This window comes from Ursus arctos, unplaced genomic scaffold (genome assembly GCF_023065955.2).
Source record: "Ursus arctos isolate Adak ecotype North America unplaced genomic scaffold, UrsArc2.0 scaffold_18, whole genome shotgun sequence".
Taxonomy (NCBI): domain Eukaryota; kingdom Metazoa; phylum Chordata; class Mammalia; order Carnivora; family Ursidae; genus Ursus; species Ursus arctos.
In genome coordinates, this window is record NW_026622852.1 from 43,747,645 (window position 1) to 43,773,683 (window position 26,039).

Below are 26,039 nucleotides of genomic sequence, written 5' to 3' on the forward strand. Positions count from 1 at the left end.
GTTCATGTCTTTTAATTAAATATGGGATTTGGGAGATGAGAAGGATAAGTTGTATCATGCTGTTTTGCTTCCATTTCTGACACTGCATTCTTTGAGAGCATTAAGCATCTACCCCGGTCAAAATTCAGCCTAAGGCACCATTACGTAAAGAAATATAAATCTTACTCCCACACACACGTGTACAGAATCAGCCCCCCACAGTCTACAGAGTCACCAACACTCTGTTAGGAAGTGAGCCTCTACCATTTGCTTTATCCTTGTAGAGTTCAAAAAAGAAGAAGTCTTGTCCCTTTAAAAAGACCAGAAGTGGATGAGGGAATTTGTGACAAGGACCCTCAGGCTTTATTTTTACGAAGCAACATAGTTTGCTCTTTAGGTGCAGGGCTGATGGCAAGCCAAAGAGCTATCACCTTGCTTTTTAAAGACACACAAATTGCTAAGCTGGTCTACTCAAACTTGTTTTGTTTGTTTGGTGATGGCATTTTTTTTTTTTTTTTTTTTTTTGGCTTCTGTTGTAATAGGTGGCAAAGAATAGGAAAGGAAAGAATTGGTATGATGTCTAACTGGTTTGTCTTGCACTTTTCACCTGGAGATAGCCCCATGTTCTGATCATGGAATTGCATCCAATTTCCAAAGATTGTATAATTGAGAGGAAATTGATCCAATTAAAAGTTTATCAGAAATAACTCCACTAGTTATTAGAGCCACTTTATCTGTGATAGCACCTGGCATGAACGGATCTGTCTTTGCTGTCAGTGGGGGGGCTTGCTAAGGTAATGGCATTGGTCGAGGCTTTTGGCACAGTTTGCAGCGCAGAGATGTATATTTTGGGCTGGCCTGACGTAAATGGGCCAGAAGCCCTCCAGCTGCCGATGCTTTAGGCAGGCGGTGCATCGCCCACCACTGGTATTCGGCATCCAGGGCTACCCATTGTTGAGCCACACTCATGCCTTGGTCCTCAAGTACAGCAGCCATCTGCTGGCCCAAAAGGGACATAAGTATAGTCGGAACGTTTTTATTTCTTCGATGTGAATATTTTAGGCCATGCTTAGTGCAATCAATTTTCAATTATCTACTATGTTGCCTCTATTACATTCATAGGACAGCCCCAGGAAACTAGTTACCTCAATTAGAGCAGTTTTTGTGTGTTGTGTGTGTGTGTGTGTGTGTGTGTTTAAGCAGTGGTGCCCTGATTCGAATAAAGTCTCAAGTGCAAGTATATTATGTAAAGTAGATCAAAGAGCAGCTGCTCTGGTGGAAGCAGGTTTGTGGGCCTGCAGAATGGGCTTTATTTATCCCCTCACCTAACCTGCGCACCCTTGCAAAACTCCTGTGACCCTACAGAACACTTTCTGAAAACCATTAAACTATAGCACTGCTTGTCTTCCGTGAAGCCCTGGGCCAGGCATTTCACCTTTCCCCTTTTGGGAAATGATGAAAATGATCTTCTGAAGTGAGGGTGTAAGATGTGAGATAGGAGATGTGAAAATACTCGGCATACCCAGTAAATGGTAGCTGGAACTATCTTCTTTCCTTGAGTTATTCGAATGAGTGGTGTGTGAGGTTATCCAAGCCCTCCAAATGATACTTTCCCTCTTTCCTATATTACAGGTTCCTATTTGCCAACCAGAACTTTTCTCTGGGATTTCCTCCCCCTGAATCACCTGTTCCTTTTTATTATCACTCTCCCTATGTCACATTTCTGTTATTGTATAAATTGCTGTGAGCACTTCCCATGGTACCAAACATAGAATATATATATCCTCAGGTGTTTAGTTGGCTGTTATTTACTTTACTTGCTAATGATGATAGGCCTCCAGTAACCTTAGTTTTCTCGAACACAGCCCCCTCACATTAGATAAAAAGGTATTCTTAGGTAAGCCCTTTAATAAGGTATATGAGAAACTGAAGGCAAACAAATGGCTTACAGGTTGGCTAAGTCCCGCCTTCCCTTTATCATTCTGAGTATATATATGCTTTTAGAGAAATGAGTCATTCAGTACTTGTTGAGTACCTACTGTGGGCCAGGCACTATGCCAAGTGTCCAGAAAAGAAAAAAGTAATGTAACAATAAATGATGTTGATGTGCCTACTTTTTCAGAAATTATTTCCGTTTTTCCTGTCTAAGATATTTGAAATCTAGTATTGCATTGTCCTGGACTTCCTCAAAGGCCAGGGACAGGCACTACCTGAACGATTATAAGGGTCAATCCCAATGTACACTCCAGCCTGAGATAGTCCACAGAGGGATACTCCATTACTCCAGTCAGTAGGATAAACTTGGCTGGAGTCCTACAGTGTTCCTGTGGGTAAGGCAAGTAATGCTTAAGTAGCTGTACTTTTAATCTAGTACTAATTAATGGCCTCTTAAAAGTGAAGTGTTACCCAGCTCTGTAGGAGGGAAGTGGAAGTTAGAGCCTCGTCTGCAACTCAGGGCTCTTCTTGCACCTGACTAGGCTGTTGATTTGTACTCAGGATGTACAGCCCCTCAAGGGATCGCAAAACAAATTACAGCAGCTGCCTGGATGAATTTTACAAGCAGGGCAGTGGTGAGGTAGAAAGCTGTTCAGCAAAATACACACTTACACTCCAGACCTATGGCTGTATCTTGTCAATATCATTAATATTCATGCTACCCTGGCTATGTCTGAAGTTAGCGAGGCAGCTCTGGGACTGGCACTGTATTCTAGTGGGGAAATCACTGGATTTGGTCTAGGTCTCAATCACAGCTCTGCCTCTGACCTACCGATACGGCCTCAGGTGATCAGTATACCTCTGCCTCAATTTCCCTGTCTGGAAAGAGGTTAGATTAGATCATCAGTAAAATCCTTTCAGTGCTATGATTTTTTTATTAATTTTTAACCAACTAGAATTGTTGAGTTTTGCCTCTGTTTTTGCATAATTCTTGATAAAATTGTATTGTGTTTAAATTAGAGTGGTAGAAAGAACCTGCACTTTGTAATAATCTGCTCCACTTTGGTCCAATTGCTTACTATACCCCAGCTGTAACCCTACTGTAAGGTCACTCACTAGCTGTTGTCACTCTGTTGAACTATAGTTTCCTCATCTGGCAGAAGGCAAGGACAGTGCATGTTTTAAAGAGCTCTTTTGAGAATTAAATACTATAAATGGGATAGCATATGTAAAAGTACCTAATTCAGAAAATGTGAGGGGCTCAGGGGGCGCCTGGGTGGCACAGCGGTTAAGCGTCTGCCTTTGGCTCAGGGCGTGATCCCGGCGTTATGGGATCGAGCTCCACACATCAGGCTCCTCCACTAGGAGCCTGCTTCTTCCTCTCCCACTCCCCCTGCTTGTGTTCCCTCTCTCGCTGGCTGTCTCTATCTCTGTCGAATAAATAAATAAAATCTTAAAAAAAAAAAAAATGTGAGGGGCTCAGAAGATGTGACTTCCATTGTAGGAAGCAAAGACTCCCCCTCATGGTGCACTGATGTAAAATTTTCAAGTTCATGTGGGGGAGATTTCAGACCTGTGTTGGTGATACAGTGGCACTGCTCAGCTTCTTAATTAAAAGCCTATTGGAAGGAGAGTAGGATTGATGGAGGGGCAGAAGCAAAACTCACAGTATTGTATCCCAGAAGAAAAGCTGCACATAAAGCCTAAAGGCTTGTTATTTGATTAAAGTACTCAGGATGTCAGCTTGATACTTTTTGAAAGGTTAAATGGAGTCAAGATTATATATATATAAAATATATAAGTATATTTATATATATATATGTATATGTATATACATATGTATGTGTATTTATTTTAAAACAGAAATATATGTGTTTAGCTGTTCCTATAGATGGCTGGCATAAAAGGATTTTTTCCTCCAGGTCAATATTCATTAAGTCAAATAATTACAAAAATTAACATAAGGCATTAGAGTACAATTGCTGGCTGCATACTGGGCTCTCCCAGAAACAGGCTGGTTGTCACATGCACTGAACCTGTGGCCCTCCATCCCTAGCCGCCCATTAGGCCTTGGGTCATGGAAGCAGCACCCTGAAAGCTTGGCACAGCCATAGAGCCAAACCTAGGCCCTCAGCAGAGCTCATGTCTAGGATAGACTACCCCCTCCATCCTCAGTCCTTTGCCAGATGCAATGGTGCTGGAGAAGATCACCTCCTTTCCCAGGCCCTTTGGCTATCTTAGGAGTCCCCTGGGATCAACCAAGTGAATAGTAAACAGTTTATATACTTTATAGGTGGTATCACCACCATAATATGTGATGGAGTTTGCTGGAAGGCTGCTACTTTTCAGCCCTTAACTGGGATGTTCCTGATAATGGGACAGGACTCAGGAGTCAGCACAAGTGGCCACACTTCGTGCAGTCTTCTTTGCACTGGGTGCCCTGGGCAACAGTCAGCCCCATCTCCACATCTCTGTAGACTCTTGGACCATTGCCAATGATGTGCTCATCTGGTCCAGCCAATGGCAGCAACAACTCCCTATCCGTGGTTGCCTCTTTAGGGTAAAGATCTCTGCGAATCTCTTGTGTCACAGATAACCCAAAACATAAATCAAGATTGCGAATGTCTTTACACATACTAAATCCATAATAAAAGGCCTAAGACACTCCTTATCACCTTCAGAGTTGCAGACATTATTGATCGTGACCAAAGCACTCATTTCACTTCTCAAAATATACAATGTTGGGCTTTAAATACAAGGCATTTAGTAGAATTTTCATTTCCCTTACCACCTTCAGACTGCATCCTTCATAGAGTACCATAATGGCTTACTTACACAAGTTCAAGTTCAATTAAATGAAACAGCACATTTTAGTAGTCAAACATCCAGGGAGAAATGTAATAAAGATTCTGACTTCCACTTGGTGCTTGAATTCTGACAGCTTTCAAGCCCCACTACTCCCCCCTTCCCCATCCACCCCTCATTTGACAAACCTAGGTGCCACCTTTGGTGCCAGAGGGAAGTTCGGACCACGGCAACCCACCTCAACCCTACTCCACACCCCTACCCATTATATACAAGCCAACCCAGTCTCCTCTCCTTGTTTTCTCAAGCCACTTTGGACTTGCTTGGGAGCAGAAAACTTCATTATGTGAGTGTTACATGCTTTTATATCTGGGTGTAGGACAGCATCAGTTCCCTCCTCTGAACCACATACCAGGCTGGAGTCCATCCCACTACTTTCCAGTGACAACTGATAGTTAGAGATAAACGTTAAAACACCTTCACAATATGACGAATGAAGTTTCATGAATGTCATTTATGAGCAACCACATGAATAAGACTATGTGTTTTTGTGAAATGACACTTCATATTTAGACTTAAGAATAAAAACTCTCAGGTCCAAGGATATGGAACTTGTTAAACAAATCTAAGGATTCTGTTAAAGTGTTAGGAATAAATTGGAAATATCATGGCTCAAAAGGGTGGAAAGGGAGCAGGTTGGCCTGTCTCACCTGATCCATGACTCAGGGGCTGGATGTAGGAAAATGAAACTTACACTGATGGGAGGAAATGTGTGATGTGTACACGGATGGGCATTATACGCTAGACCTTCCATAAAGGCTAACTGTTTGACTCTTGGCCAAATGAAAGGTGCAAATAACGAAGCCCAAACCCTAGAAGTATATATGCATTCCTTCTGCTCTGGCGCTGACGGCCGCATAGGCCTGTTTCCCTCCTCAGTGAAATGGGAGGTGTTAACTCCAGCCTACCTACTACGCACTAGGGCTGTTCCTCGGCATCCAGTAACATTTTACATAAGGAAAAGCTGGCCAGAAATGAGAAGTGTGGACAGCCTCTCTGAAACAAAGCCTCTCTAAGTAAAAGGTCAGAAACAATACTGGGCGTGGGGCGGGGGGGCAGGGTTGGTTGGAAGTTGCTCTGTAAGGAAACAAGTTGCAAAAGGGGAACTGTATTTTCATACTGGGAGCTTTGTCTTCTCCTGTGATGATTACCTACACAACTAGGTTCCAAACCTGCATTTTCAGGTCTTACCTCTTTTTTGACGACCAGACCGGTGTATGTCCAGCTGCCCAGTTCACATTGCCAACTAGCCTGTCAACTGTGGGCTGGTATGTTCGTTGGAGATGTCCCTGAGAAACCTCAGACTCAACATATTCAAACCTGAGCTCAGCTCTCCAACACCTGCTGTTCTTCTTTTGTTCTACTTTAAGAAACACTTCAGTGCCACCATTTCTCACCCACTTTTTTTTTCTTCAGCTGCATGACTACTAAATGTTAAGCTGCTATTATTTTTCTCCTGAAACAAGGCCACAACTTCCTAACTGAGCTTCCCAACTCCAATCTAGCATTCCTTCAATCCCAAGTCAAGCCCTATCCCGCACCAGCCAGAATCAAATTATAAAATGCAAATAATATTACATCAGATCTTTCAATAACCTTAAATTGCTCCTAGTAAAAGGACACATTTCTTAACGTGGTCCACGCATCCAGTGGGATTTGGCCTCTGCCCCTCTATCTTCCTATGTTTACCTCGGCACTGTTTCCTAGCAATCTGCTCCACATACTTTTTTTTTTTCTTCTCTTATCTCAGGGCCTTTTTTTTTGTACATGCTTTTCTTGCCCCCTGATACCTTCCCTCTCCTTAACCACCTATGTTGCCTAAATCTTGCCTCCTGTAGGTTTTCTGGGATGCCCTTCCTGAGCTGCCCCACAGTCTGAGACGGGTGTCCAGACCACACTTTGTGCTTCCTCCTAGCATTGTGCTTCCTCACCTTGCATTGTGATTTCCTCGTTACCTGTCTCTCTCCAAGTCTAGACTGAGCTCTGTGAAGGTAGAGCCACATTTCATGTATTGCTGCATTCGCATGGAGTAGGCACTAAAACTTGCTGGACAAAACCAGGGCATGGGAGCAGCCTAGCTCCTATATTGATAGAAATGAACACTCTGTGTCACATTTAGCACCAGCTGGCTGTGCCACCTTGTGCCCCTCCCAGCAGCTGCCTCCCTGAATCACTGAGAGTAAGCTGCAATGGAAAATGGGATATGACTGAAAGGTGGGAGGAGTGGTTACCTCATATTTCATTTTCCTTGGAGAATCTTCTCAACAATACAATCATGAAAACCCTAAATTTCGACTTTGTGCAAAACCACCACTGAAGAGAAGGCTCAAAAAGATACCTTCACTGTGCAATATGCAATATGTAAACTGTATCTCAATAAAGCAATCACAAACAGAAAGGAGATAGCTTTGGGCACAAGTTCTCTTGAATTGCCTCTTAGCACACCTTCTTGGAAGGAGGAGGGAGAAAAGGGAGCTGGTTTGACTCCTAACCCTGCCACTAATTTACAGTTCCCTCTGAGCAAGTTTCTCATTACCCATTTCACCATCTATATTAATAGATTTATTGAATTAAGGATCTTTCCAGTTGTAAATTTCAGTGATTCTGATGCTCCCGACCTCAGGGACTGCTTGGACTAAGATCTCTAAAAGGAGTCTTCCATGTCCTTGGGCACCTGTGGAATGTGAGGGAACAGAAGTGCAGACCTTAAGGATCCCAAGGAGGAACACTTGGGGTCTAGGACTTCTGTGTCAGAAAAAAACAACCAAGGGCAGTTCCAACCCACTGGATCAATGGTCAAGTCAATCTCTAAGGCCTGGCTCAAAGCCTGGACCCTGACCCAGAGCCAAGGTGTTGCTAGAAAACAAGGATCTCGAGCCAGCTGACCGACACCATGCAGGCTGGAATCCTGCTGATCTGTCTGCCTCTTTTTTCACTCTTCCTGATCAACTACTTCTACCTGTTTCAGGAGAAAGACACATGCCTCTCAGACAGAACACTCTTTGGAGTGCCCACTGTGGTTAAGTAATAGCAAAATGTGAACGGTGAGAGGGCCGGAGCAAGAAAAGAAAGAAAGGAAAAGTGCAAGTACTTCAACCCGCTACATGCCTTTGGATTATATACACGCCCTTCCCACCCCAGCACCTCCTAATGCTCAGCGTCCTAGGCAGACATGCACCAGCTTTAGAGGGTCGTTGTGAGGACTAAATGAGATCATGTCCTCGAAGTGCCCAGTGTGCCTGCTGGCAAAGAGTGGTTCTCAGTACGTGGCGTCTGTTCTTACGGGGATGGACGAGGGCAAGGGGGCCTTGGAGTCACACAGTCCTGAGACAGAATCCTGCCTCTGCCTAGTACCAGCCATGTGACCTTAAGCAGATGAGTTTTCTCATTTGGAAGATGGACATAATACCCTGGACCATGGGGTTCTTATGAAGAACAAGGCAAGATCATGTGATTAATTGGCCCATAATAAGAACTCCAAACAAATCAGTCATTGATGCCCCTTCCTCCGCCATCCGCTTCCCAACACACACAGCCCTGCACTTTCTTCTTGGGCATTGTAAGCTCAGCATCCAGCTGTGCAAACAGGCTCCCCTGCACCCCACTGCCGGGCTCCAGGCTGAGCTTTCTGATAATTCTGCTTTCTCTTCCCACCCCCCAGGTTCAAGCAGGACTCAAATTCAGGTTGGCCAATCACCCGGTGAGAAACGGCCATGCCATTAGGGTTATCTTAGGCTTCTATACTCAGTACTGGAAAGAGCTACACATTTATGCCTTTTGTTTTAGAAAACTGATGGTAATAATAATCATCACTGACTCGATTGTGTCTCACAATAATAAATAATAATAATAGCGCGCATTTCCTGAGTATTTCTTATATGCCAGGTGCAGTGGTCATGGCTTTATAATCATTGTTTCGGTTCATTCTCATAACAATACTGTGAAGCAAGCATCACTATACCCATCTTAAAGATAAACTGAGACTCAGAAAATCAAAATGCCTTGTCCTACGTCACACATCTGGCAAATGGGGACAGGTCACTCACACACAGCTGATAAGTATGTTGGTATTTGTTGAGAGGCACTCCTTTGGTAAGGAGTGGGCACCAATGACTGATTCGTGTTGAGTTCCTACTATGAGCCAACCAATCACACGATCTAATCCCATCTTCGTAACAACTTGAAAGGTTCAGATGCTTTTCCAACTATTCCCCGGGTCCTTCTGAAACTGGCCCGGTGTTTTGACTTCACTGTAGGCATTTGGAGATTCAGCCTCTCCCACGCATGAGAGTACTCAGCTGGGGACAGAGGCGATGGCAGTTTCTGTGACTACTTGGAAGACTGAGGTACGGAGACATTCAAAGATCTGAAAAAGAGGCCACTGGCATCCCTCAAGAGCACCTGAGGACATGCAGGCACTACTGTTCCCAACTGGTCTCGGAGGACTCAGCATTCACCAGGCTTTTCCACATCCCCAGATTGGTGTCTTGTCCCCTGTAATCTATCTCCACCACCCAGGTGGCAAATGCCCGTACTCTCCAGGGCTCTGCTAAGATGTCTTCTTCTCCAGGGAAATTCCCACCCAACCTACATGGTTAGGGACCAGTCTCCCAGCCTTGCTTCCTCCACTCCTGACCCTAAACACACACACACACACACACACACACACACACACACACTTTCCTCTGTCACAGCATTTATCAAAAGCGTTGTCATTGTTCACTGGTTAACCTTTCCCATTTGATTGTGGGCCTCCTGAGAGCAGGAAGTGGGTCTCACTCACTTTGGCTGCCTCAGCCCCTAATGCAGAGCCTGACATACAGCAGGGGCTGGACACGCAAGCGCGGAAAGACGGAGGGGTGGAAAGGGATGAGGGAAGGACAGGAGAGACAGAGTGGCAAGGAACGCACCCTGTGCTATGGGATCTGTGAGTGAGGCTCAGATGGGTAGACCTGACTGCCACCGGTGACCTGGGGAAAAGCTTCCCTCTACGCAGCTGTGTGCCTTCCAGACCTTTGTTCTCATTAAGGGGTTGAAAGCAGAGAGAGGACAAAAGCGCCATATTCATCTCCAGGGAAATTCCACATTCTTCGTGCAAGACTGCTGAGAAAGAAGGGTCCCATCTGACAGCCCTGCTCCCTCAGTCCCTGTATCACTTTCCTGGGAATAGGACGGTGATAGGAGAACAAGAGTGGTTTGGCTGCTGTCTGAATAGAATCGGAATAACTAGTTCACAACAGTATCAATCTCTTACTGCTTCCCTAAGTGGAAGGGCAAGAGGGGCAGCCTCCACCGCTTCAGGGAATGGTGTATCTGTATGTGCCTGTACCTTAAAATAAGAAAACGTGCAGTCCGTCAACCAGAAACTCTCCCATCTTTGAGGGTGTGGGGGGCTTTGGAAACCAGGAGTCTGCATTTGCTCTGAGTTTTCAGGAGGGTGAGGACCCCCCCAAAATGCTGCTAGCTGGTTATTAGGTGTCCCCCCTTCACCACTGCAGGTTCTAACTGATTGCATAAGCTGACCTCAACTTGCCCATCTGCTGCATGGGAACAGCCAGCTGGCTGAGGATGGGAAACACCTTACACAAGAGTCACTCTTTCTTCCTCTCACACCCATGACTGGTGCTGCTAAGCAATCGCTGCATTCTTGTCACCAAACCTGGTCCTGACCCAGGATCTCTTTCAGCGAGCACTCTGGGCAGCTACGACCTTGTGATCAAAACTGGCACACAGAGAGAAGCTCTACCCTGGCTCGAGGACTACCAAGGTTCTTTACGGCTCTGGCGCTCTAGGGCTGGGGTATCGGTGAGTAGAGTATCTCCTCCCATGCCCAGGCTGAGGGCCTACGCTCTAAGTCTTCACTTCCTGCAGGTCTTTCGACGGTGGATAAGAGAAACAGAACAGGAGTGCAAACGGTTCCCTTGGGCCTGCTGCCAGCATCTAGAGAGTTCTCCGAGGCTGCCGTGGTAGGGACAAACACGGTCCTTGTGATGAAAGCAGCCTGGGTTCAAATCCCTGCTCTGCAAGCTCGCTGGTGTGAACGTCCTCAGGCCATCTTACCCTTCTGAGCCTCAGTCTCCTCAAGCATGAAATGCAGATAACAATGCCTCCCTTCCAGGCTTGTTGTGCGAGGAGTAAATTGGATGAAAAAAATGTACGTGAAAGTGCTTCGTGAGCTGCTCTGTGCGGAGCCCTGCGAAGGATTATTATTCTTGGTATGCACCAATAGGAAAACGACTAGGGTGTTCCGTTCCAGATGGGCTCAATCTAAACCGGGGAACAAATGCTTTTTTTGGTAATTTCATCTGGTGGAAATGGCAGTCTCATGGGCCTATTTGTGTTTAATGAACCACATCCTGTATCGTCTTTTTGCAAGGTTCTGAGGAGAATTAAGTTAGTTCTCTCCTCTGGCGCGCTGCAGACGAGCGAATGTCCAGCTCATATTTAACCTCTTCTGACCTCCCTACTCTCTAAGGAAACACTACCTCAGAGCTAGGTGTATCCTACAAATGGCTGCATGGAAGCCAAGAAGCCAGGGGAAGGGAGAGGGGTATGCAGCCACCTCCCACCACCTCGCTGGGACCCTGGCATAGATGAACATGGCCAGGCTCTGATCCCTGATTCCTGCTGTCGTTAAGGATTGCGAGGCTGGATGTGAGCAAGAGGCAGACAGCTTGGAGCAGATGGGGCTGGGGAGGTTGGCTGGGGACACATCAGATCTGGGAGGGCCCTGAGGCCATGGGGAAGAGTTTGGAAATTAGTCTCAAGGCAATGACAAAGCATCCAGGAGCTTTCATCCAAGAAGTAGCATGATGGTATTTCTGTTAACGGTTAATTGTATATGTCAATTTGACTGAGCCACGGGGCGTTCAGATATGTGGTCAAACACTATTCTAGAAGTGTCTATGAGGGTGTCCGTGAGGGTGTTCTGGATGAGATCAGCAGCAGACTGAGTAAAGCAGACCGCCGTCCCTAATGTGAGTGGGCCTCCTCCAATCAGTTGAAGGCGGGAATAGGACAGAAAGGTTGACCTTACCACGAATAAGAAAGAACTCCTCCTGCTTGACTATTTGAGCTGGAACAGCATCCTCTTCTTGCCTTTGGACTCAAACTGAAACATTGGTTCTTGGGTCTCAAGCCTGCCAGCTTTGGAATTGGAACTTATACCATCAGCTCTCCTGAATTTCCAGTTTGCTGAACAGATCTTGGCTTGAAACTTCCCAGCCTGCATAATCACATGAGCCAATTCCTCATAATAAATCTCTCTCCCTCTCCCTTTCTCTCTCTCTAAATATAAATAAATATATATATATGAATATTATATGTAATAGAGACTTTTATCTATCCATCCAACCATCCATCCTGTTGGTTCTGTCTCTCTGGAGAGCACTGACTGATCCATGTCCTCAGGGCTGCTGTGTGGTTTGGATTGATGGGGGGCAAGAGAGGATGCAAGAGGTCCAGGCAGAATGACAATGCTAGAGTTCAGGCAAGCCATGATGGCAGCTCAATACAGGGCACAGCAGTGAGATGGAAAGAAGTGGGCAAATTCAAGACCTAACTGAGAATGAAAACGGATAATATTTGGGAAATGGGGGGAAGCGAGGGAGAGGGGGATGTTAAGAAGGACTCAGGCTTCTGGTTCCACCTACAAACAGATCATGGCACATTTCACTAGGACATTGGGAAAGTACTAGGTTGTGTGGGGCAGAGTTTGGGTGGGCAAGGGTGCTGGCATAATGGCAAATATCAGAGGAAAGCTTGGAGGCAGAGGTCTAAAGTGGGAGTCGTCAGTGTAGGGATGGTAACAGTGTCCCCACAGAGAGAACAGTCCAGGAAGAGGGTCCCAGGCCCTATGAAGGGTCCTATGAAGCCCCATGGACTGGGTTGGTAGAAAAGGATAAGCCCGCAAAGCAGACAGAGAAGCCAGCAGGAAGGCAAGGGACTGACAAAGAAGATCTGGGACAATGGAAGCAAACACACAGAGTGCCTCAAGCAGGAAGTGGTCAGTTCCGTCGAACGCCAAGAGAAGGTCAAGCAAATGGGAACTGAAAACTGCCGCCTGATGATTAAATCTACAGAGAAGTAAACCAGTACCCAGGCAGGTCTCAGTTCTGAGCACGCCACCTTTCATGTCTGGTTGCTGTCTTTGAAGCGAGCTCCCTCAGGAAACTGAAAGCCCAGGAGAGTTCTCCAGCCCCCATCAGCCCCTTGGTCACAACTGTCCTCACTAAAGGAGGTGACATTTGACTGTCTTCCTTCTCCTCCCCCCACTTAACCCCTGTGCTGCCTTTCAAACAGCCAAAACTCCTTTACAGAGTAGTCTAGGAATGCTGCGGCTGACATTCAAAAGTGCATTGTAATTCAAATGGAAATGCAGCAATTCATTCCCTTGGACAGTCTTGGGAAATTATAATAGAGATAAAACATCTTTTAAAGGTGGTGACAGGCATTTATCTGTGAGGACATCTCTATACCATGGACTATCCCAATCTTAACTCAAGAGCCGTACACTTTCACTAGAAAATGTCCTTTCACAGGGTCATTGAGTCTATAAACTTGAGAAAGGTATATTAATCATGCACATTTTCACTTTCTTTGTCTCTCCTTTGTGTGTGTGTGTGCAGATTCTGTTTTACACTTGTCTACCTCTCTGTGTTCTTCTGACTCCTCCTACCTCCCTCAGTTGGTCTCTCTCTCCCATACACACACACACACACACACACACACACACACACACCCCTGGGAACACAGTCACCAGAGCAGATGTGGCAGCCAGGGAGGGAGGGAATGGGTTGGATCAAGATAATAATTAGGTGTCCAGCTCAGTGCTAGATGAGTCCACAGAAGGGCTGTGCTCTCACTGGAGCCTGTATTTTGCATATGAGGAAAGTGATCTAGAGAGTGAATCAATTTGCCCAAGATCACACAGCTGGTAAGAGGTAGAGCTGGGATTTGAACCCGAGTCCATCTGATTGCAAAACCTCTGCTTTATCTCCAAATGAGGAAGTCTTTATCCAGGGTAGCCAGAGGATGGGTAACTTCGTACAGAGTTCAAATCATGATAAAAGGCGTATCTCAACCCATCAAAATCCTAGAGGAGAGCATAGGCAGCAACCTCTATGACATCGGCCACAGCAAAATTTTCATGACACATCTCCAATGGCAAGAGAAACAAAAGATAAAATGAACTTGTGGGACTTCATCAAGATAAAAAGCTTCTGCACAGCCAAGGAAACAGTCAAAAAAACTAAGAGGCAGCCCACGGAATGGGAGAATACATTTGCAAATGATACTACAGATAAAAGACTGGTATCCAAGATCTACAAAGAACTTCTCAAACTCAATACGTGAGAAACAAATAAACAAATCATAAAATGGGCAGAAGATATGAACAGACACTTTTCTAATGATGACATACAAATGGCTAACAGACACATGAAAAAATGTTCAAAATCATTAGCCATCAGGGAAATTCAAATCAAAACCACACTAAGATACCACCTTACGCCAGTTAGAATGGCAAAAATAGACAAGGCAAGAAACAACAATTGTTGGAGAGGATGTGGAGAAAGGGGATCCCTCCTACATTGTTGGTGGGAATGCAAGTTGGTACAGCCACTCTGGAAAACAGTGTGGAGGTCCCTTAAAAAGTTAAAAATTGAGCTACCCTATGATCCAGCCATTGCACTACTGGGTATTTACCCCAAAGATACAGACGTAGTGAAGAGAAGGGCCATATGCACCCCAATGTTCATAGCAGCATTGTCCACAATAGCTAAATCGTGGAAGGAGCCGAGATGCCCTTCAACAGACGACTGGATTAAGAAGATGTGGTCCATATATACAATGGAATATTACTCAGCTATCAAAAAGAAGGATTTCTCAACATTTGCTGCAACATGGACGGCACTGGAGGAGATAATGCTAAGTGAAATAAGTCAAGCAGAGAAAGACAATTATTATATGGTTTCTCTCATCTATGGAACACAAGAACTAGGAAGATCGGTAGGAGAAGAAAGGGATAAAGAAAGGGGGGTAATCAGAAGAGGGAATGAAGCATGAGAGACTATGGACTCTGAGAAACAAACTGAGGGCTTCAGAGGGGAGGGGGTGGGGGAATGGGATATGCTGGTGATGGGTAGTAAGGAGGGCACGTATTGCATGGTGCACTGGGTGTTATACGCAACTAATGAATCATCGAACTTTACATCAGAAACCGGGGATGTACTGTATGGTGACTAACAATATAATAAAGAAACATTTAAAAAAAGGCGTAGATCAAGGTCACAGCAAGGCAGAATATGTGAATATCAAGTCAAAGAGTGAAATGGAGTCCCAATTGGAAGACAGGTAGCTTTTTAAAATATACACACATCAGGAACCACAGCAGCATGCAGGGAAAGTATTAAGCTGAAGGCAAGAGACTGAAAACTACCTGTGGTGCTTGGGGCATGGCCTGGGAGCAGAGGCGAGGGCTGGAGGAGACTCACAGGCTTCACACGAAGCACTCTTGGGCCTGGAAGGTCCAGGGATGACTTGGGCTACTTCTAAGGTCTTCCTGGCTTCTGACAGGCACCACCTAACTGGCCTGTTCAGTGCTCTGGTCCCCTCCAAACTGGCGAAATGCTGAGGAGACCCACTTGGTGGTAGCAGACCCCGCCTCCCTGCCTAGATCTTTCCAGTCCTTCTTGGCATGCACAGCGCCGTCCTGGAATCAGTGTTGCAAGGTGGGTCTGCCCTTTTAGCTTTCACTCTGCCCTGCTGCAGGGAAAACGATACACAGACCACCGCCCCCCACTTTCTGCATCACAGCAGCCATTGCTAGTCATAACGCTCTTGGCCAATGGCCTTCATGACCTCCATACTAGATAAGCCATTCCCTAACTGATCAGAAATGGCACATGGAAGAATAGATACAGGCTATCACATGATAGTGACTGGGTTCTTTACCATGTGCCTTCCTCCCCCTCTTTCCAGCTGTCTACCAGTGGGTTAAAAAAAAATGGTGAAATGTTGGATGTCTAAGACAGATGGGGGATGAACAACATGGGGACAATACCCACATCCCGTCTCCTGTGGTGCCCCAGCATCAGGCATAAGGTCTGCCAAGAAGCAGCACTTAGGAAATATTAGTGAACAAAAGAATTAATGAACGATAAATGTGACTTTCTTTTTTATTCCCCCTGTGGAATGCACACTGAGAAGCACTTGGGGAAAAAGAGTAAAACAAATCTCTCATGGGAATATTTTAATCAGGCACATTCGCCCCCAAGCCCCTGGGCTTTCCAATGATTTCTGGGGGCTGCCCCAGATCCCAACAGGAGCTAGAGCCCCATCTTCAGTAAACCTTTACCAAGGCTTACCGTTTACTCAGGGGACATTTGTGTCTAATTTCTGTGGCCCCCGGATCATCTAGGCTGCAGGGAATACCGTGCTCAGGCTGGAATTCAAACACCGTCCCTTTCACTCATAAATTGGGATGCCACCGAGCCCCTTTTCTTCTCTAAGCTTCAGGTTTCCTGGTCCAAGAGGAGGTGTGAGTGGGATCCTTGCCTTCTTTGCCTCAAGCGGTGCATGGGAGAACCCACAGCACTATACACTGTAAAGTGTCGTACTAACACCTGTGCTTGTTGTTACCCAGGCCCCATTGGGTCTCTTTTCCTGACCTTCTCTTGCAGCCTTGGTCCTTCCAGTCAAGGACAAGCCACCACGTGGGGCTAAACATAGATTTCAAAGACTCCAGGAAACCCTCCACCCCTCCACTCTCCGTGGTGAAAGGATATTTGCAGGGATTGTCCTTTTCTAGGGACACAGGTGCATCACAGGGAGATTAAGGTGCATCCCATGGGAGCAGGAGATGCAGCCAGGACCAGAATCCTCAGCTCCTGCCCACAAGTTTTGCTTTATTCTAAGCTACCATTTTCCATGTGCTGACTACATGCCAGGCATTTCACCTGTATTATCTCATTTCATTCTCCCAAAAGCCACGCGAGGGAATCCCTATCCCCCATTTAACACATGAGGACACGGAAACTTAGAAGTTCCTAGCCCGATGTTACCCGGCAGGGATGGAAGAAGAGATAAGGGGACTTGAAAGCCTGTCTGTCCCGCTCCAGCACCACGCTAGCTCTCTCTCTTCCCACAGCTCTGCCCCCAGAGTGAGCCACGTCCAAACCCAGACCCATCCTGACCCTCTTCCCAGGGCGCACTTGTGTAGCACTTGCCCATGACACGGAGTCGACAGCTGGGGAGAGAAAGGTCACCCGCTAGCCCTGAGTCCAGAGTTCTTTCAGTTCTTCGGGGGGAAAATCCCCAGTTTCTCAGCCTCCCCCTGGCAAACAGCGCTCCCACATTTTAAAGAAATAAAACCGCAGTGTTTCATGTGCCATCTAGGTCACAGCAGGTGGAGAGAGCGAGGAACACACCCAGAAGTGTTAAGGCGGCCTCCACGTACCCCTGTGCTCTTCTTGGGAGCAAGCGTGTGACAGAGGCAAGAAACATGCCTCTGGGGGCGCCTGGGTAGCGCAGTCGTTAAGCGTCTGCCTTCCGCTCAGGGCGTGATCCCGGCGTTCCGGGATCGAGTCCCACATCGGGCTCCTCTGCTGGGAGCCTGCTTCTTCCTCTCCCACTCCCCCTGCTTGTGTTCCCTCTCTCGCTGGCTGTCTCTCTGTCACATAAATAAATAAAATCTTTAAAAAAAAAAAAAAAAAGAAAGAAAGAAACATGCCTCTGCACAAGCAACTCAGAGAGAAAGCTACCACACCAAGTTCTCCCAGCAAGTTTGTGGCAACCCTGAGGACCCTGGCGTCTCGAAGGGGGCCCCCAGCTGCTCTCTCGGCATTCCTTCTGCCCCCAACCCATCTTACTTGCAACAGGAGTCCATGCATCCACTGTGCAAGGAGTGGGGTTTTCTGGAGGGAAACAGTCCGAGGCCTGGAAGCAGCTGGGGATGGAGATGACGTGGTACTGAGCATGACAGGCGCGGGCCGAGGCGAGCTGGCGCAGTGGCCACGGTGAGCGAAGGTTTTTATAAACATAACCTAATTGTATTACTTCAAAGTCCCGAAGCTTATTGCCCTGCTTAATGATGTGTCACGTTATTTATAGGGTAGGACAACGAGACTCCTATTGATTTAATGCAGTTCCTTAAAGACCATCATTGTCACAGCCATAAAAACATAGCTATTCCCAGACAACTCAATTATGTCCCCTGCATCCATAAACCACCCCGTGCCCCACACAGCTGCGCACAGGCGGCAGGGGTGGGGGGGTGAGACCACGGTGGGGGGTGCAAGCCCCTGGGGGCAAAAGGAAAGGTTCTGGAGATGGCAAAGGCAGGTGCATCGGGCCTTCATCCAGTCGGGGAGGAGGGGCGGCATGAAAAGCCCTGGATGGGGAGCATGGGGCACCCCACTTGGTCTTGGACCCACCTAGTGGAGCTCAGTGACACTCAGCAAGCTTCCTCCTCCCTCTGGGCCTTAGTTTTCCCAACTGCAAACTTGGGGTGCTAAGCCCAGTGAGACCCGTAAGGTCCCTTGTGGCTCCCACATTCTGTGGTTCTAAGAGTTATGTTGATTTGGTTTCTGAGATGGGGTGGCTGAGCCATGTGAAGAAGGTGTGAGCACCCCACCCTTTCCATCCATTGTGAGCTCTCCTTAATAACAATGATAACAGGAAGCAGGCCTCACCCTGTTACATATTAGCTGGGTATCTATGGGCACTTGACTTGGCGTGACTGAGACTCATTTTCTCCCCTATGAAATGGGGATGCGAATACACAGACCTGTTAAAACACATAATGCAAGTATGGAATATTTCTGTCTTTCTCAAAATGCTATGACACAAACTGATTCCCTTTCATGTGGAAGGTGGACAGGAATGACTACTTAAGCGCCCATTTCACAGGAAGGGAAAAACGGAGGTGGGAAGGGACCGAAGCTCCCAAGGTGAGTGGCAGAGACTGGTCTCCTGCGTCTGGCCCGAGGAATCCCAGTTCTGATACCAGCTGAGGATCGAAGGGACATACGATCTGCGGACCCTCCCTGAGGATAGAATGCTCTCCACAGGACAGACCGGAAACTGTCCCCTCAGACACAAAGTGAGCCCTCCCAGAGGAGCCGGAGCTCTTCTTGGGCTCTTCCCAGAGGCTGGAGAGAAGGAGGTGTCAAGGAGACGCGGCTCCCGTCCCTCCAACTCTTCCCCGACGGTAGTTTCAGGGGAGAGCTGGAAACGAGGAGGCTGCAGTACAGGCAGGAATTTTGGAGCCCAGCCCGCTACCTTAGGGTCTCCGAAAATGCCTGAACTGAAAGAATCCTGGGATATCATCACACAGCCCCTCATCCTGTCTGCGGGGAACCTGAGGCCCAGAGAGGGGCAGGGAATGCCTAAGGCCACACAGCTCAGACGTGGCAGAGCCAGGATCCAGCTTGCAGGAGCCTTACCTTTCTGATACTGCAGCCACAACTGCTGCTGGACCTTCTTGCTGGGGAAGTGGATGATGCAGGTGAGCTCGGAGCCGTACAGGGCCTCTGCGATGTAGTGCGAGCCGTAGTGCTGGATGAAGGACAGCAGCTCCTCCCGACTGCTCTCCCTGGTCAGGATCTTGAGGACGTTGGTGAAGCCTGGACAGAGCAGGAGCACAGGGAGGGGGTCAGATCTGGGAGGTCTAAGTGGCCGGGGGCTCTCTCCAGCCTGGATTTGGTGTCACCACAAGATCAGTCTGGTGGCTGCCGGGGTCTGAAGGGGCATAGCAACCTCCCCTCGCTCACACAGCAAAGGTTACTGTCTCTGGTCGACACACAAGACACTACAACCGAGAGGGAACCAACAGCAGGGGAAGGCCTCAAGCTTGGCGACCGAGGTCATGGGACGTGAAAGTCACCATCAGGAACTCAAAGCTGACGTCTGTCCCAGCAACTAACGGGCACCAAGCACACTGCTTGCTGTTACTCCTGCTGGTTCCAATTCAGCCTCAGCCCCAACGCTGCAACCTTCACTGTGTACGTGAGCAGTTAAAGCTTAGACTGCGAATGATTTCCTTGGTCTCCCCAACCCCCTTTTGCTCTCACTCCAAAGCATATGCATTTTCCACTGCACCCAGTCACCCAGGGCTTGACCTGCGCTCAGCCGGAGCCCTGGGGCTGCTCTGGCCCAGGCTCGGCAGAGATACTGATATCCTCGGATCTGATCCCTGGCTTGGCTTCCTAGGATACTACTTCCCTTTCTGCCTCTGCCTTCCTGAAACAGTGGCATGTTCTCTCTCCTGACAGCGTCAAGGGCCTCTTCGCTGCTCTTCTGGCCATAATCCCATGCCAAGGAGACCTAGGTCCTCAGTGCCTAGCATGAAGCCTGCACAGAAATCACTCCATAACCACAGCTCCCTGCTGTGCTCCTTCTTCCAATAGGCAGGTCACCAAGCTGTTCTGCCAAGAGCCTTAAGCCCTGCCTGAGCTCCTTCCTGCTACCAATGGCCAGACTACCAGTGACCTTACCTGGGATTCCAGGTCTCCAAGGGCATCTCCCATGAGCCACCTACATCAGGCTTTATATCCAGCCAAATCAGCCTTCTTAGGTCTCCTAAATGTGACCTGAGATTTCCACCATCCTTTCTTCATTTACAGTCCCCAAACCATAACATGCACACACATACACACTATCATTCACCGGAAAGGGCCTCCCCACTTCTTCCCTAAGTCATTCCTATGCTCTAAGGCTCCGGAAAGTCACCCCACCCTCCCAGGAAGCTGTTCACACAATCCTAGCCAGGAGCACCTACTCTTTGCACCTTCAGTGGGCACCACCTTGAAAGCAGAAGCTCGATTCCCCTTGTCTTTGGCGGTGCACAAGCATCCTTCCCCACCCCACCCTGACCAGGTACAAGGGCACAGTTCCCGGGACATGGTGGAAACACCAACCGCCATTATTACAAGAGCAATGGATTCTGTGCCACATCAAAGTAAACTGTGAAAGAGCAAGCAAGCTCTCCTTCAACATCAAACATGAACTCCAATTTGCCAACATGTGATTTACAAGGGGGTTCTCAAGAACATCATTATTGATTAATTAAAGCTGATACACCTTTGTAGTTTTAACAGATACATCACAGTCTGATTCACGAGTGAGGCGCGAGGGTATGGGTGGCGGGGAAAACAGAAACATGCCTCAAAGAATGGGTGTTTGATGAGAACACCCCTCACCACCAATCTGTTAACTCATGCAACTGGGTAATTAATACAGCAGTGTTAATGATGAGATGGTTTCTCTTAAATAATAAATAACACCACCATGGAGATGACCCGTGGCTCTTTACCAGGCAGACAAAACTGCAATCAAATCCCTCCTCTCCTCCTGTTCAGTCACTTACTAGCTGTGTGACCTTGCACAAGTTACTTAACCTCTCTGACCCTGTTTCCTTATCTGGAAAAAAAATGGGATAAATAATGTCTTCCATACAGGACTGATAGAAGTCCTAAGAAAGACATTGTAAAGTGCTTAGCCAATGTCAGCGGTAATTAATATTTGCACTTCCCAGACCAGAAAGTCCTCTGATTCCTAGGCTAAAAGAGTTTCGTGTTGCTCGTGGACAAAATGATACCGAAAAAAGAGAAGATAAGAAAAGTGCTGGCAAATGCATAGGAAAGCACCCGGACCATAACCCAGGGGCAGTGTTACGATTAAGAGCCGGGATAAAAAAACACCATCTTTCCAGAGTCCTCCACTCATTCCCAATTTTTCAGGTTTCATTTTTTTTTTTTTATTCCTTATCAAACAAGAGTACGAAGCCTGTGTTGATTCTCTGTTACAGACTATAGCAGCATAGGATACAGGGATACGGAAATGGATGGGGCCCACACTGTACCCGCAGTTCTTGGGTCAGTGGGGGAAACAGACACAGCTCAGATATGAATCGAGCACATCGGTGCTTTAATACAGGTAGTTGTTTGCACAGAATTCCTTGAGTTATTCTGGGGGAAGTGGAGAATGCAGGACAGGTCTCCCAGTATTGCAGGATGTGTTCCCTGGACAAGGAGATCCAGGGAGAGGGAACAGCATGTGCAAAGTCACAGAGGCATGAAAGAACATGTTCCATTCTGAGAATTACGAATTGTCCTCATCAGCTGACACACAGGGTTTGTGCAGGCAGAGCCAGGGGTGGGGGGTATGCATGTTGAGGGGTATGTGTTATTGCTAAATCAGAGATGGGTAGGAAAGGAAACCATCCAGAAGAGACCAGAAGAACTTATAAGCCACAAGCTTGGAATATATAGAACATAAATGTGACTTAGATTGTCATTTACCCCCTCTCCTATTCACCCATCCCCACACTGCTATGACACCCCTTCCTCCAGGAAGCCCCTCTGATTCCTCAAAACAGACAGCTCCCTCCTCTGGGGTACCACTGCCCCACTATTGCATAGAACCTACCTGAACGTAAGGATGTCACTGTCTGCTTGCCCATCCACCCTCCCTGTGGGCTCCTTCATGGCAGGGAGGACATGAGCCCACTCCCTCAGCACCCCAAGCCCAGGGCCCGGCGCACCCCAAGTCCTTGGGAACATGTGCTGAGCTACCCCAAGCCCCCTGGCCGCCCGGTAGCGGTCCTCACCTGCTGAGAGGGTGATGGTGCTGAGCTTCACACGGTAGAGGTTGCTTCGAACCCGCCATTGCTGCACCATAGGGTAACCCATGGCCTCGTCGTACCTGACGTCTCCTGGAGGACAGAATGAGAAGGTCACGGGAGGCCGGCATTGAGAGAACACTCACCAAAACTCCCGCCCTGCAGCCCTGGGCTCTGTGGAATGGCCACTGCTTCTAAATAGGCGGACAGTCAGCCTTCGCATTCAGGCTCTCACGGAACCAACAGCTTTATCTGGACCTGCCTCCAGGCCTCTTTCTGGCCTCTGATCTCAGCCCCCATCCTGCTTTTTCTCTTCCCAACAGCTTGCCAGCAAGCCAAAGTAAATGAATGATTCTGCTTAACCCTGCAGGCAACTTGCCACGGGTCATTAGACAGCCCCGTGCCTCAGTTTCCCCATCTGATACTATGGCTACCTATGCTGACATTACTTCACAGGTGCATTGTAGAGACTGAAATAAGGCAACAGAAGTGGAAGTCTTGCGGTGACCTAGCAACGCTGTACATGCAGACTGGGGGGTCAGCAAACCACAGCCCGTCTTCTGCGTATCGCCTTATGGCGGCTTTTGCTCGATGACAGCAGCGTTGAGCAGCTGTCTAGCATATTTATGATACGGCCCTTCGTGTTTGCTGACCCCTGTGCGGACCACTGTTTCCTAACATGGAAACATGGGATGTGCATAGGGATCTCCCATACGTGTGCACATACAGAAAGGCTCACATTGCAAAACGGCGTTAAACAAAGTTAAACAAGATTTTTAAAAATCTGTATAATTTCTTAGCACCTTGACTAGACTACTATGCATTCTAAAGCTCTAGGAAGGTAGTAGTATACAGCATTTTGCAAACTTTTTTGACCGAGGAATCCCGTTTTTCCAGAGGGTTCACTGGAACTCATGTTCCATAGAATGCATTTTGGGAAACACAGGTATAGACAAAGAATGAACAAAGACAAAAACAACACAATGTTAGCAAGCGGTTAACTCTGAGTGGTGGTGTATAAAAGATTCTTGTTTCCTGATTTATATTCATCTGCATTTTCTAAATTTTCTGCTCTAAGCACTGAAAACTCTCTTTGTTTACAATCAGGAAGAAATACACGAAAAAGAAATGCTAGTCACATCAGCAGTTAATATTATTGTTGTTATGTATCCTCTGCAAATGGTAGGCACATTTTCTGTCCTTTTCTCTTGTCCCCTGGTGAGGAGGCACTTAAAGAGATATTTGATACCAAGATGAAAATGAGAATCTCATTGGAACAAATGATTTCTTCCTGGACATTACTGTTGTATTAAAGTTGTCCATTACTGTCAACTTTTTTTCCCCCCCTCCTTAGCCTTTTCAGGAATAACATAATTTTTTTGGAAGCTTTCATTTTAAAGTAAAATATTCATGATCTCCAAATATATGTCTACTGGAGCGAGGTGTTTTGTTATAAATATGTCCTCTCTGTTTATCTCCTCTGCCTGTCCTGTCCTTCCTCTGGAGGGGCTGGGAAGGGAAGGAGAATGGGTGGGGGAGGAAGCACAGGCCGTGTTTTGAGTCAGGGAGGAGAAACCAGTTTGCACAGGAAGACCAGGCACTTGTGGCCAAGTAGCCTCTACCCCATCCTTTGTGCTCTTCCTGATTCACAGCAGGCTTGGACTGGGTACTGGCAACTGGGGCCCATCCTCAAGAGAGGGAGGCAGAGCATTCTGAAGCAGTTTGTGGATACAGTTCATTCATCGGGTGGCATGATGCCCAAAAGAAACAAAACACACTACCTCTTTTGATTACCGAGATATGTATAAAGCCATCATCTTTCCCCCTCACTCCTGATAAGTGGGCATTACCTTGCCCTTCACTTCCCTCCATCCTTGGTCCTTCCTGGATTCCAGTCTGGAATATAAGGTCCTCCAGGGGAATGTCAGTTTCTTGAGGTCAAGGCCATGGTCTTTATTATTCTCACTGCTGCAGAGCCTAGAACAGAGCCTGGTACATAATAATAGGCTCCCAACAAATGCCGATTTACTGGCTCACCTACTCACCGGCATCCTATTCCCCATCATAAGCCCACCCCTAGTCCTTACTCATCCTTGACCCCCATCTCCCCCGACCCTATCCCTAGATCTTCACCAAACATTAGGGGTAAAATGAGGCTCTGCAATGGAGGGAGGTACTTTTCCAGGTAATTAATTTTTTTTTTTTAATCTAGAAATGTAACAGTTTCCTTATTAGGGTGCCTCCAAAGATCCTCAAATCCAAACAAATAATCCTAACAACTTGAAACACTAATGCAGAACCACGAGGCACCAAGCATTTTACACCCACAATCTTTAGTAGTCACCCAGTGCTGACAAGTAATTGCGATACCCCGTATTTCAGAAGAAGAAACCGAAGCTCAGAGGAGAGAGTGCTCCGGGACACACAAAGGTAGTGACAGAGCCAGGGGACTTCCCTGTAGAGCACAGCACCTCCCCCTGGACCATGGTGCTATCTGCTTTAAGGGGTGCTGAACCCCCTGTCACTGGGGGTATCCAAAAGGAATCATTACTCAGTGGGGCTAATACAGACCTGATCTCTTCATTGCTAAGGAGGATTAGACTAGATGCCCTTAACAGTCCCTGTCAGCTCTGAAACTCTGTGATCTTATGAAAATTAAGGAAGGCACAGTAGTTTTTAGACAGACTTTGCAAAGCATTTTTCTATCTGTGATTTCATGTGATCTACATCTGGGCCCTCTTTGAAGGAGGACAGGTCAAGAAGGTGATGGAGGGTCGCAGATACAGCATCAGCTTTGGAGTCTGGACCCACTGGGCTTAAATCCTGACTCAATGACAGACTAGTCATGTGGATCTCTTTAATCCATTTCAAGGGGGACAATAACCCTTGCAGGGTTACATGGATTCAGACATGCATGGTGCATGGCCCCTGGGAGACCCTCAGCACATGTGGGTCCTCTGTCCCGTCTGTGCCACTTCATAGGAAAGGATCGTGGAGCTCCCAAGGGTAGAGGGGGTCTGAAACCTAAGTCAGCCACATTGCAGGGTCTTCCCTAGGGGACAACTTCCCTCTCGGTGAGACGTCCATCACTCGTCAGGGGGACCATTCTCCCTGGGCAGCAGTTGAGATACCCAACTACTGTATCGCAAAAGCAGAGCCGGGGCCCTTTCATCTTAGGAAAGTCCCTCCACAAAGGATAGAAGAGGAACTGGGAGAAGATGAGGGGGAGCAGAAGGGCATCCTGGGTGGGATAGAAGATATGGAGCCCCGGCAGAGCCTGCAGAAGACAGCTTCCCTGTGGGGGAGAAGGAGCGGGAGCGGGGAGCTGCAGAGTCAAGTGGAAAGGGCAGAAGCTTGGAGCCATGGCACCTGGTTCTCATGCTGGCAGGCGTGCTGTGGGACCTTGGGCTGGTCCTGTCCCCTCTCTGAGTCTAGATTCCTCATCTATAAAACAGGGAAAATAATACCCACCCCACAGGATGGCTTACGCCCATGTTCAAAATCAAGCTGGTGTAACAAACTCTTTCAAGTAAGATAGGCTCCCGGTTGAGGGGTCCAGTGATTTTACTTTAGAATGATTTAAAAATAAACCTAGTGAAATAACCTAGACACAGAAAGACAAATACGGCATGCTCTTACT

At 47.4% G+C, this 26,039-nt stretch overlaps 1 protein-coding gene across 3 annotated transcripts in view; it reads right to left on the minus strand.

Annotated features, from left to right (window-relative positions):
- The window catches only part of ASTN2 (astrotactin 2), an 844,134-nt gene that overhangs the window by 208,327 nt on the left and 609,768 nt on the right, over nt 1–26,039 (minus strand). For all 3 annotated transcript variants that reach the window (XM_044389549.3, XM_026513856.4, XM_026513855.4), the window contains 2 exons: nt 22,388–22,492; nt 19,224–19,403 (listed from right to left, as the gene is read on the minus strand). In XM_044389549.3, coding sequence (XP_044245484.1) covers nt 19,224–19,403; nt 22,388–22,492 — 285 coding nt within the window. The remainder of the gene's footprint in view (nt 1–19,223; nt 19,404–22,387; nt 22,493–26,039) is intronic.